Here is a 12,378-nt window from a genome sequence, read left to right on the forward strand (position 1 = left end):
ATACTTGACACAAAAGCAACTGAAAGGAATTTCTATTTTGACACATGGTTTAGGAGGCAGAGTCCATCTGCACAGGGAAGCCGCAGCAATGGGAACAGCTACTAGCTGTGGTGTTGGGACCTTGCACACATCTGGTCAGATGAGGAAGCAGACAGAGAGGAACGCTGGGGCTTATGTGACTTTTTCCTCTTCCTCTTCCTATTCAGCCCAGGACCCCAGCCCCCAGAACAGTGCTGCCCACCTTCAGAGTGAATATTCCCTTTTCAGTCTCACACCTTTCTGAAATCCTTTCACAGACACACCCAAAAGAGCGCCTCACTGGTGTTGCTCACAGGGTTTACTAATCCAATCAAGCTGGAAAGCGAAGTTAACCACCAAAAAGCCAACCTCTAAGCCTCATAGTGATGCACACTTTAAACCCAGCACTCTGGAGGCAGAAGCAGGTGGATCTTTGTTGAGGCTAGCCTGGTCTATGTAGTGAGTTCCAGGACAGCGAGACACTGTCCGGAAAAACAAAACAAAACAAAAACAACAAAACAAAAACCCTACATTTACTAATAACTGAATGTTTGGGCAAATGCCTCCGATTATCTTCGTTTCCTCCCCAAAGGAAACTGGAGACAATATACCTACCTGGGTTTGAGTGTGTTGTGTGACATAAGACACTTCAAAAAACTTGGGAAACACTGTATGAATAAGTGAGACTTTTATAGTCTCTCCAGCCTACAAAAAAAAAAAAAAAACTTAAAAGGTGCCAGGCGGTGGTGGCGCACACCTTTAATCTCGGGAGGCCAAAGCAGGTGAACCTCAATGTGTTCAAGGCCATCCTGGTCTACAAGAGCTAGTTCCAGGACAGCAAAGACTGTTACACAGAGAAACCTAATTAAAAGGCTAACTCAGGTACATTATAGGCAATGTGCTTAGTGCTTTACATATATCTCATCCAATCTTCAAAACAACTTTAAGAGGTCGAATACTATTATTCCCATTTTACAGACAAGAGACATCTCAGGGAAAGGAAGCCTGTGATTTATCCAGTCAAGCAGTGAGCCAACAAGATTCCAAAGGCCCGTGCTCGTGAAAAGTGGATTGTAGACGTGGGGGAACCGGTTAGCAGTGGTATAAATGACTGACCTTGTATAACTGTCGGATTTACCTACAGAACAGTACAGACCCTGGCAGAGGTTGATGGATAATGACTGATTAATAAGGTAAATGGAGGATATCACTGGGCTTTTATTCTACGTTTATTAAAGTAAACAAGGAAGCAAGCAAACAAAAACAACCATCCTGGCTTGGTGGCTCAAGTCTCTAAATTCCAGCATTCTGAAGGCCCGAGGCAGGAGACATAACCGCGAGTCCACGTTGGCTAGCCTGGGCTACAGTTAGACCAGAAAAGAAATTTACACTTGGTTCCTTCTACACGACAGGAACCAACAGGCGGAGGCTTTCAGCTCTGCGCAGCCTCAAAGGGGTGTGATTACTGCCAATGTCCCTCCGCCTGGGTCTCCAGCTGAAGCAGGGTTTTGCTAACTTTCCGACTCGTGGTCTAGGCGAGCCGAGGATCCAGCCCGTTAGGCGTCTCCCTTTCTGGTCGCCCTTCGCTTTCCTGGACAGCAGATGGGGACGGACCACGTACCCGCCTCCGGCGCGTGGGCGTATACGCAGCGCCTCCTCCCCGCCTCCTGCACCAAGTGACGACCCTGCCCCGCCCACCTCGCGCATCACGGCACAATCCTTGAACTACGACTCCCAGAGGGCCGAGCGGCGGCGCGAGCTCGCCCCTCCATTTAACTACATGTCCCAAGAGGCTTTACGCGACTGCGCCTTCTCCCACCGCGCAAGAACGGAACCGTGTTTGCTTTCCGGCTGGTCTCTAAGTGAGCGTTGTGCGTGGTTGTGCTTCGGTTCTGTCCGGACGCTTCTGTCACGTTCATTTAGGTTCTGTGGTTGTGCAGGTAAGGCTTAATTAAGGACTTCAGGTCACTTCTGCGAGACCTGGGCAGATTTCGTTGCTGGAGATAACTGCCACAAATGCTGAACCTGGAAGTGCGGTTCAGAATCAGAACTAGTAACTTACGTTTCTTTGGTAGATTGTAATTTACGGTGTTTTTTGTTTTGTTTTTCCTACTGTGATCGCTGTTACGCGAGGACCTGTAAGTTCCCACCGTATGATAGCTGAAGAGTTGGTTCGGGTGTAGATTGGACTATAGTAGCTACGAGGAGTCCCAGAGCCGGACATGCAAATGTTTTCTTAATTAGAACCCTGTGTCCTGTTCTTTGCACACTATTCAGAGTCTAATTTCTTCTTGGCTAAGAGAGTTGGAGAGCGGGCATCTGTTATTTCTTTTCCAATGGCATGATGGAGTCGGGTGATGGTGGCACAAGCCTTTAATACCAGCACTGGGGAGGCGGAGTTCAAGGCCAGCCTGGTCTTCCCAGCCAGTTCCAGAACAGGCTCCAGAGCTACGCAGAGGAACCCTGAGTCGAAAAAAAAAAAAAAAAAAGGAATGATGGAGAGAAACCAGTGCGATCAAGTCTCCTGTAAACAAAATTTAACAAACTCTGTAGGGAGTATTCTCTGTATAACCTAGTCATTCATTCACTCAGTGTTTTCTGTCGAGATGCCCTACTATTCTATCTACTAGAGATAGGGTAGCAAACAAAAATACCTCTTCCTTCTAGCTGTGGGGAGACTGAATGAAAACAAATACCCAGTCGTAGTGGCATTTCATTTGTATTTTAATAAATAAAGCTTGCTTGAAGATCAGAGAGTAAAACAACTCCACTGGTTAGCCTTACAGACCAGGCAGTGGTGACACGGACCTTTAATACCATTAGCCACATTAGTTGCCATAGAAACTGGGCGGTGCACGCCTTAATCCCAGCCCTAGAAGGGAATATAAGACAGAAGGAGGCAGCTCACAGACACAGTCTCATTCTGAGATTCCTGGAGGCAGGATCAAGATCGCCATCTTGAACTGAGGTCGAGGTAAGAGCTAGTGGCTGACTGTTTTGCTTTTCGGATCTTCAGGTTGAACCTGGATTCTCTCTGAGTTTTTTTTATTAGTCGTTGCCTCACCCAATGAGTCGTAAGGTAATAAGAACTGTGCAGAAGAGATAAAGGGATGAAACTATTGGAAGATAATATTAATTATACATGCTTGGCCGATAGCTCAGGCTGTTACTAACTAGCTCTTACAACTTAACCTATTTCTATTAATCCATGTGCTGTCCCGGGGCTAGTAACATCTCTATTCCATTTTGTGTGTCCAACTCATTCTGCATCTGGCTAGGGACTGCTCTGACTCTGTCCTTCCTCTTCCCAGCATTCTCCCTCTGTCAGGCCGTCTTTCCCAATCTCTTTCTGCCCAACTATCGGCCAATCAGCTTTTTATTAACAATTATAGCAGTACATATTTACAGTGTAGAAAGATTATACCACAGCAGTCGCCCGATGTAATTAATGATCTGATGTTTAATTTGGGTTCTAGGCATAGCTACACAGAAAAGATGAGTGAGGAATCCAATGATGACAAGAAGCCAACGACTAAATTTGAACTGGAACGAGAAACAGAGCTTCGATTTGAGGTGGAGGCATCTCAGTCAGTTCAGCTCGAGTTGTTGGCTGGCATGGCAGAGATCTTTGGCACAGAGCTGACCAGAAACAAGAAATTCACCTTTGATGCTGGTGCCAAGGTGGCTGTTTTCACTTGGCATGGCTGTTCTCTGCAGTTGAGTGGCCGAACCGAGGTGGCTTATGTCTCTAAGGACACACCCATGTTGCTTTACCTCAACACGCATACTGCCTTGGAGCAGATGCGGAGGCAGGCGGAAAAGGAAGAAGAGCGAGGCCCCCGCGTGATGGTTGTGGGTCCTACTGATGTGGGCAAGTCCACGGTGTGCCGGCTGCTCCTCAACTACGCAGTGCGCTTGGGCCGCCGACCTACGTATGTGGAGCTGGATGTGGGCCAGGGCTCTGTGTCCATCCCTGGAACCATGGGGGCCCTCTACATCGAGCGGCCCGCAGACGTGGAGGAAGGTTTCTCCATCCAGGCCCCTCTTGTGTATCATTTTGGCTCCACCACTCCTGGCACCAACATTAAGCTTTATAATAAGGTCAGTGCTGGAGCTAAGATGGGGTGGAGGGAAAACTTGAATCAGGGTAGGAAGTAGGGCATTTTGTTACTTAAAATAGAAGAAATTAGCCGTGTGGTTGTGGCGCTCGCCTTTAATCCCAGCACTCGGAGGCAGAGGCAGGCAGGGCTCTGAGTTTAAGACCAGCCTGGTCTATAAGAGCTAGTTCCAGGATAGGCTCCAGAGCTACAGAGAAACAATAAATTTTTGCCCTCAAACTTAATCACTTTGGATTTAGAAGAAATCTAAACTTAAGTCAGCTTCAAATTGCTAAACATTTTGTGGTCGTATTCTTTTTTTTTTTTCCCCTTAGAAAACCAAGCATCATTTAATTAGTTTATTTATTTGTGTTTTTCTTTTTCTTTTCTTTTTTTTTGCTTTTTCGAGACAGGGTTTCTCTGTGGCTTTGGAGCCTGTCCTGGAACTAGCTCTTGTAGACCAGGCTGGTCTCCAACTCACAGAGATCCGCCTGCCTCAGCCTTCCAAGTGCTGGGATTAAAGGCGTGCGCCACCACGGCCCGGCTATTTGTGTTTTTCAAGGCAGGAAAGTAGCCTTATCTGTCCTGGAACTTGCTCTGTAGACCAGTCTGGCCTTGAACCCCGAGAATGAGTTGCCTCTGCCTCCGGAGTGCTGGGATTAAAGGCATTTGTCACCATCTACCGGCTTTATTTTATTTTTTTGGTTTTTCGCTAGAGTCTTCTACTGAGACCCTGTCTCATAAAAGAAAAAAAAGAGGCCCAGGCGCACGCCTTTAATCCCGGCACTCGGTAGGCAGAGGCAGGCGGATCTCTGGGAGTTCGACGCCAGCCTGGTCTACAAGAGCTAGTTCCAGGACAGGCTCCAAAGCTACAGAGAAACCCTGTCTCGAAAAACCAAAAAAAAAAAAAAAGAAAAAGAAAAGTGTTGGGGGGGAGGGGAGGGCTTAGGATGTATTTCCCTCACCACGCACATTTCAAGACTTGTGATTGGGTTCCCAGTCCTGTACACAGGTACCAATTTCTCTAAAAAGGAACTGAAATAGATGGATTTGGGAACTGGAGAGATGACTCAGTGAAGACGAGCCTTGGCTGCCCTTCCACAGGACCTGGGTTCAATTCCAGGGCCCAAGCACCCACATGACAGCCTGTAACTGTGTAACTCCAGTTCCAGGGAATCTGACACCCTCTGATGGACATTCATGCAGACAAAATACCAAATCAGTGCGTATAAATTTGTCTGTGTTATTTTTATTTTATCTGTCTTGTGTTCTCATTTTGATCTTTTCCAGATTACGTCTCGTTTAGCCGACGTGTTCAACCAGCGGTGTGAGGTGAACAGAAGGGCTTCCGTGAGCGGCTGCGTCATCAACACCTGCGGCTGGGTCAAGGGCTCTGGGTACCAGGCCCTGGTGCACGCAGCTTCAGCCTTCGAGGTGGACGTGGTGGTGGTTCTGGATCAAGAACGACTGTACAACGAACTGAAAAGGGACCTACCTCATTTTGTTCGAACTGTGTTGCTTCCAAAATCAGGGGGTGTGGTAGAACGCTCCAAGGACTTCCGGCGGGAATGTAGGGATGAGCGCATCCGTGAGTATTTCTATGGATTCCGAGGCTGTTTCTATCCCCATGCCTTCAATGTCAAATTTTCTGATGTGAAAATCTACAAAGTTGGGGCACCTACCATCCCAGACTCCTGTTTACCTCTGGGCATGTCTCAGGAAGACAATCAGCTCAAGTTAGTACCTGTCACCCCTGGCAGAGATATGGTGCACCATCTCCTGAGTGTCAGTACCGCTGAGGGGACAGAGGAGAACCTTTCTGAGACAAGTGTGGCTGGGTTCATTGTGGTGACCAGTGTGGATCTGGAACACCAGGTGTTTACTGTGCTGTCTCCAGCCCCCCGCCCGCTGCCTAAGAACTTTCTTCTCATCATGGACATCCGGTTCATGGATCTCAAGTAGTGTTAGCAAGAGCCTCACTTTCTGGACCATGGAAATCTGGCCATCACCCAAGGCAGATGGAATGAGATTTAGGGATCTTAAGGAGCCAATGAGGAACAACTCGTAGGAAGCACAGGCTCTGCCTCTGAAGACAACGGTAGGAGCCAGATCCCTGTACTCTGAACCAAAAGGAGAGACTATGAAAAGAAAATAACTATTTTTTTAAAGATCACCTAAGGTGCCACTTTAAATATTCCAAGACCCTGGATAATTCCATGTCTTCCACTGTGCTACCATGAGGGGATTTTTGTTACTGCTTTCTGGTCCGTATATAGTTCTTGTTATAACCAGATGAAAGTGAGATAAAGTTCAAAGTTGAAAATATTTATTTTAATAAATATCATTGCCATATTGTAAGTTGTTGTGATTCTTTTTTAATTTCATTTTTCTACTGAAGCATTATAGAAACTATAGGAAGGATTTATTGCTAAAGCGTTGTGAGGAGGAGAAACCCAAGAACCTACTTGTGAGCTGAGCATGTTTGTTTATTTATTTATTTTTTTGAGACAGAGTTTTCTTGTGTAACCTTGCTTGTCCTGAAACTCACTCTAGACCAGGCTGGCCTCAGACTCATAGAGATGGAGCCTGCCTCTACTTCCTGAGTGCTGGGTATAAAGGCGTGTGCCACCACGCCTACCTGCCAAGCATGTTTTTATGATGGTTCCCTCCTGCTTCACACTTAGATGGTAAACCTGTTTCCAGTGCTGGGTGTACTCTTGAGATTAGAGACTGGCAATAATCTTGGGATGGTTTCAGCTCTATTTCCTAGAGATAACCCAATGCCTTTAAAAAAATTATGTATGAGTGCTCTTTCTGCATGCCTACATGCTAGATGAGAGCATCAAGGCATCCGATTTTTGAAAATTTATTATTTATATATGCTGAGCTGTCTGCACGCCTACCTGCCAGAAGAGGGCATCAGACCCCATTTTAGTTGGTTGTGAGCTACAATGTAGGTACTGGAGATTGAACTCAGGAGCTCTGGAAGAGCAGAGTTTTTTTTGTTTTTTGTTTTTTTTCGAGACAGGGTTTCTCTGTGTTTTTGGAGCCTGTCCTGGAACTAGCTCTTGTAGACCAGGCTGGTCTCGAACTCACAGAGATCCGCCTGCCTCTGCCTCCCAGTGCTGGGATTAAAGGCGTGCGCCACCACCGCCCGGCTAACAGCAGAGTTCTTAACTGCTGAGCCATCTCTCCATCCCCCCCCCCCCCCCCCCCCCCCCCCCCCGGTCATTACCTTTTTGTTAAAGCTATCCTTCCTGTTGTCTGTTTTTCTAGAATCAAGTTCCTGTGTTCAAATGTACTAAAGATTTTGGTGATAAAGCTGGGCAATGCATACAATGTTCTGCCTGCATGTATGCTTGCAGGCCAGAAGAGGGCACCAGATCTCACTACTGACAGTTGTGAGCCACCGTGGGGTTGTTGTTAATTGAACTCAGGATCTCCGGAAGAACAATCAGAGCTCTTGATCTTTGAGCCTCTCTCCAGCCCTATCCCCCAATTCTTTACTGTGCACATACGTACGCATTAGAAACTTCTAAGTGGGGAACAAAATAAAGTTTTATGAAGCTTGCGGCAAAAGAATAAAAAGGCAAGTAGGATACAGAAGCTTAAATTTGGACATATGGGACAGTCAGGAAGGGCCCTTTCTGAGAGTACATCCCCAGAAGACCTGAAAAAGTTAAACGGCACTTATGCAAAAGTTTCCTCAGAGAGGAAACTACAAAATCCTAAAGAAAACTGAGCTTAGTGAAGGAGAAAGCAGTGTTGTTGGGTGTAATGAACCAAAGTAAAGGTGAGGCTGGAGGGAGCTGGAGAGACAGCGAAAGTGCTCATGAATCCGAGTCAAGCAGACTACCCATCCACAGCAGCGGGAGAGACACAGGACTAGGGCCGTTCAGCCGAGCAACAATGCAGGGTACTTCACACTCGATAGACTTCCTTCTGGCATCATCATATTTGGTTTGGGTTGATTTTCCTACTGCTTACTTCCCTGTCCTCTGTCCCTGTCTGCCTCCAGGATCACTCCAACACGTTTTTTTAACCCAGTTTTTATTTTGAAGATTGCCCTGTGGAGAATTGACTACAGGGGGCAGGTCTCTGGAGAAGCCAGGGACCAATAGGGTGTTTTCCTGTCAGTATCCGAGGTGTGACTTGGTGGGGGGGCAGAATGATGGCTGCAGATGAGGGGAGTGTGACCATCTGTGCTTGGGGATATTTGAACGTCCAATGGCTAGGACTTGCTAGTGAGAGTGATGATTAGAAAATGGGATGGAGGATGATGACTTGTGGTAGGGTCTGTGTGTGTGTGTGTTTTACATTTTATGTGTATGAATATTTTGCCTGTGAGGTGACTGGGGAGGTCAGAACAGGGTGTCAGATCCTGACCTGAAGTTTAGCCTGTGAGTGCTTTCTGGGTGCTGGGAATCTCTGTAACAGCTCTGCCGGTCCTGGAACTCATTCTGTAGACCAGGCTGGCCTCGAACTCAGAAATCCACCTGTCTCTGTCTTCTAAGTGTTGGGATTAAACATATGCCACCAAACCTGACCATTTACTGCTCTTGACTGCTGAATGCGTGTGTGCACTGTTGAGACAAGGATCACTCTCAGACTCAGTGTGCAGCCTACAGAATTCCTCCACAGTACATGTGCTGGAGTTACTACATCTGCCACCATACCTGGCTTAGATAAGTTTTTAAACAATTTATGTCTTATGTATGAATGCCTTGTAAGTATACTTGCATGCCAGAAGAGGGCATCAGATCCTATTATAGATGGTTGTGAGCTACCATGTGGTGGCTAGGAATTGAACTCAGACTCTCTGGAAAAGCAGTCAGTGCTCTTAACTGCTGAGCCATCTCAAGCTCCATAAAAAATTTTTAATTTTTTAACTATTTTTTTATATTTATTATGTATGTATTTATTTATTTATTTTTGAGACAGGGTTTCTCTGTGTAACAGTCCAGGCTGTCCTGGAACTCTTTGTAGACCAGGCAGGCCTCCAACTCACTGAGATCTGCTTGCTAACTCAGCCTCCTGACTCAAGGTTAATTTTATTAGCACAAATGTAAACTCGGGGTTCACAGTGTGATCGAATATCTCCCAACATACAGAAAGTATTTTAAGCACTATAATTTAGTAATTTACATGCTGTGAAGATGGAAATGAGGAACAAGAGATGGAGGTAAGAGGCCAAAAAGGGCTGGGATGCAGTTCTAGGGGCACAGCTTCTGCTCAGCAGCATAAGGCTTTGGATTCCACTCTCAGCACTGGAAAAAGAAACAGGCTGGTGTGTGGGTTGGGGCAGAACGTGAAGCATACTGGGAACCAACCAAAGAAACCTCCCTATGGATCCGGAAGCACTGATGTGGATCAAAACTGGCCTTGGAAAGCAGTCTTGGCATGGTGGGGGATAAACTTTCAAGGTACTGCACATGGAGGATGTTAGGTACAGACTTATCTTTTAAGAGTTGGCAAGACGGTTTAGCAGATAAAGGCACGGCTGCTAAACCTGACAGCCTGAAGAGAACTGACTCCCACAAGTTGTCCTCTGACCTCCATACCTGTTCTGTGTCACATGTGTGCCTCTTCTACCTCATGAAAATAAGGAAGAAAGTATGCAGTGAAGGGAAAAGGATCCAGAGAACAAAGAGAAGGACTGTCTTTTTGTTGGAGTGAGGCTGCTTGCTGGTTCCCAGCTGCTCTCCGCTTGTTCCCTCCAGCCGCCCAGAACTGAAATAATCACACAGAAACTGTATTAACTAAATCACTGCTTGGCCCATTAGCTCTAGCTTCTTATTGACTAACTCTTACATATTAATTTAATCCATTTTTATTGATTTGTGTATCGCCACGTGGCTGTGGTTTACCAGGTAAAGTTTGGGCATCTGTCTCCAGTGGGGCTCCATTGCTTCTCTCTGACTCCACCTTCTCTCTCATTCAGCTTAATTCAGCTTAGTTTTCCCTGCCTAGCTCTGTTCCTGTACAGCTCTGCTATAGGCCCAAAGCAGTTCCTTTATTTATCAATGGTAATCACAGCATACAGAGGGAAATCCCACATCATCGTTTGAAAGAAGCTTACGTTTGGCAACTATGCCAAGCATCCAACTCAGGGCCTTGCAAATGCTAAGCCCAAATTCTGTCAGTGAGCTTCACCCCCAGCTCCAAAAAGATTATTTCAAGAGGACAAGGAGCGAAGATAGGATTTTAACATGAAAAAGTTAAAAAATGCAATCATTTTTACACTGCTGAAGGAAGGCATTCTTTGGAGCCTGTCCTGGAACTAGCTCTTTCTTGTAGACCAGGCTGGCTTTGAACTCAGAGATCTGCCTGCCTCCAGAGTGCTGGGATTAAGGCATGCACCGTTACCACACAAGGTGAAGGAAGACATTCTTTTTGCTAAGTTAACCCTGGCACTGGCTTGCCATATACAGACATACGAAAACTCAGGTGAAGGGCATTTTGAAAAAGCATAGATACGCGGCACGAGAGAAAGCACCAGGTATTTCTTAACATACTTGTCAAAAAATAATTTATTTCAAATGTGATGATCTGGGTAATATATTGTTTTGGTCTTCTTCTTTTCCTCCTTCTCCTTTTGAGACAGGGTTTCTTTGTGTAGCCTTGTCTGTCTGGAACTTGCCTATAGACCAGGCTGGCCTTGAACACACAGTTTTTGTGTTACACCCTATGAAACTTTTCTGGGGTGCACATTTTGCGATCTTAAGGAAAGGAGAATGGAATCTCTGTTAATCTTTGGGACAGAGATTATGCTTTGCTAGTGCTCGTCAGCTGAAACTGAGCTTAACAACCCAGCAGTCTAACGTCTCTAGAGATGCTAAGGCATTCAGTACCTCTGGCTGGATGGTGGGATGCTTTTTCCATTTGGTGTGGCCTGGCCAACAGACATGATTGTTTGCCCAGGTTCTGAGTAGAAAAACCGAGCTGCAGATGGGCCAGTGGGTGACAGTGCCTGCCGGGCAAGCCTGACTACTTTAGCGGCACATCTGGAAGCCAAGAGAGCCAACACCTGAAAGGTGTCTCACCCCACCTGCCTCTTTCATATAGCTGAGGATCTGAAGAGTAGTCAACATGAACTGGAATCGGTTGTAATAAATGCTGGATTGAGAACAGTAGTAAAGGGGCTGGAGAGATGGCTCAGAGGTTAAGAGCACTGGCTGCTCTTCCAGAGGTCCTGAGTTCAATTCCCAGCGACCACATGGTGGCTCACAAACATCTGTGCTGAGATCTGGCGCCCTCCTCTGGCGTGCGGGCATACATCGAGGCAGAATGTTGTATACATAAATAAATAAATAAATAAATAAATCTTTAAAAAAAAAGAGAGAGAACAGTAGTAAAAACGGAGTACAAATGATAATATATACCATGTCTCAGAGAAGGAGACAGGCTCGACTCTAAAGAACAAAGGGTAGATTTGTGCATTAACTTGCGGCCTAAGGCTAAAATGTCAAAGTTAAATCTGCAACATTTAAAGTCAACCCAGGGAGACAATGACAGAACTTGGAAACCACACTTGGACACACGAGAGACCTTGGCTTCAGGGAAGTGGCGGGTGGGACTCCTTTTCCAAGGGCTGTTATGTAACAGAACGACGGCCTGGAGCTGTAAGAGGAGAGCCCTATGGCAAAGCTACAGGGTCCGCAGCTGTCTCGGGCTAATTAGGGCAAAATGTAGTGCCGTGAGAGTCGGCCAGCAGCTCGCCAGGGACGAGAGCTGTTCTAGAAAGCCTTGCCTTTTCAGCCTGCTTTCTCAAAGTGGGTGAGGTCAAGGCGCCCACCCCTTGTGTAGCTGTGGAGGTGTCTACGGCTCGCACAGCGCGCTCTCCTCTCCTAGGGCTTCACTCCATCGCTAGGCACTATGGCTCCAGGGCCGGCAGCGGCGCTCCTTCATCTACCCTAGCCAAGCGGGCAGGACTCACGCCTTACATTGCTCTACTAACCCTGCCGCCTCCTCCCTCCACGTGCGAGCCTTGGCCCACGCCAGGCCATCACTCAGACATTCTGCCGGGGTGTGGGAATTGGCCACGCTGAAGACTTTTCGCCCACGGATTGTTTTAAATAAAGTTTTTCTCCAAAGAAAAAAAAGAAAAAAAGGTGGTTGTGGTGGCCGTGATGGTATCCTATCGAGGCCTCACACGATTGACCAATGAACGAAGAGGCAAGTCAGGAAGCCGGAAAGGCCTACCGCTGACTGGCTGGTGTAGATGCTTGTCAGGACTGTACCATGCTAGCTCGGAGGAGGCTGA

General features: G+C 46.7%; 1 protein-coding gene across 2 annotated transcripts; it reads left to right on the forward strand.

Moving 5' to 3' along the window:
• Positions 1-1,858: 1,858 nt before the first annotated feature.
• On the forward strand, positions 1,859-6,467 carry Clp1 (cleavage factor polyribonucleotide kinase subunit 1). Of its 2 annotated transcripts, XM_057755335.1 has the most exons (4): positions 1,859-1,958; positions 2,851-2,992; positions 3,495-4,119; positions 5,406-6,467. In XM_057755335.1, the coding sequence occupies exons 3-4, from the start codon at positions 3,514-3,516 to the stop codon at positions 6,075-6,077; spliced, it is 1,278 nt and encodes a 425-aa protein (XP_057611318.1). In that variant the 5' UTR covers positions 1,859-1,958; positions 2,851-2,992; positions 3,495-3,513; the 3' UTR covers positions 6,078-6,467. The 2 variants fall into 2 exon arrangements, with proteins under 2 accessions (XP_057611318.1, XP_057611317.1); XM_057755334.1 differs by lacking the exon at positions 2,851-2,992.
• The last annotated feature ends 5,911 nt before the right edge of the window (positions 6,468-12,378 follow it).

Source organism: Chionomys nivalis, chromosome 22 (assembly GCF_950005125.1).
Source record: "Chionomys nivalis chromosome 22, mChiNiv1.1, whole genome shotgun sequence".
NCBI classification, from domain to species: Eukaryota; Metazoa; Chordata; class Mammalia; order Rodentia; family Cricetidae; genus Chionomys; species Chionomys nivalis.

Coding starts and splice junctions, on each gene's coding strand:
- Clp1 (XM_057755335.1), top strand. CDS start 3,514: ATGAGTGAGGAATCCAATGATGACAAGAAGCCAACGACTAAATTTGAA. Junction 4,120..5,405: donor ACATTAAGCTTTATAATAAG/GTCAGTGCTGGA, acceptor GATCTTTTCCAG/ATTACGTCTCGTTTAGCCGA.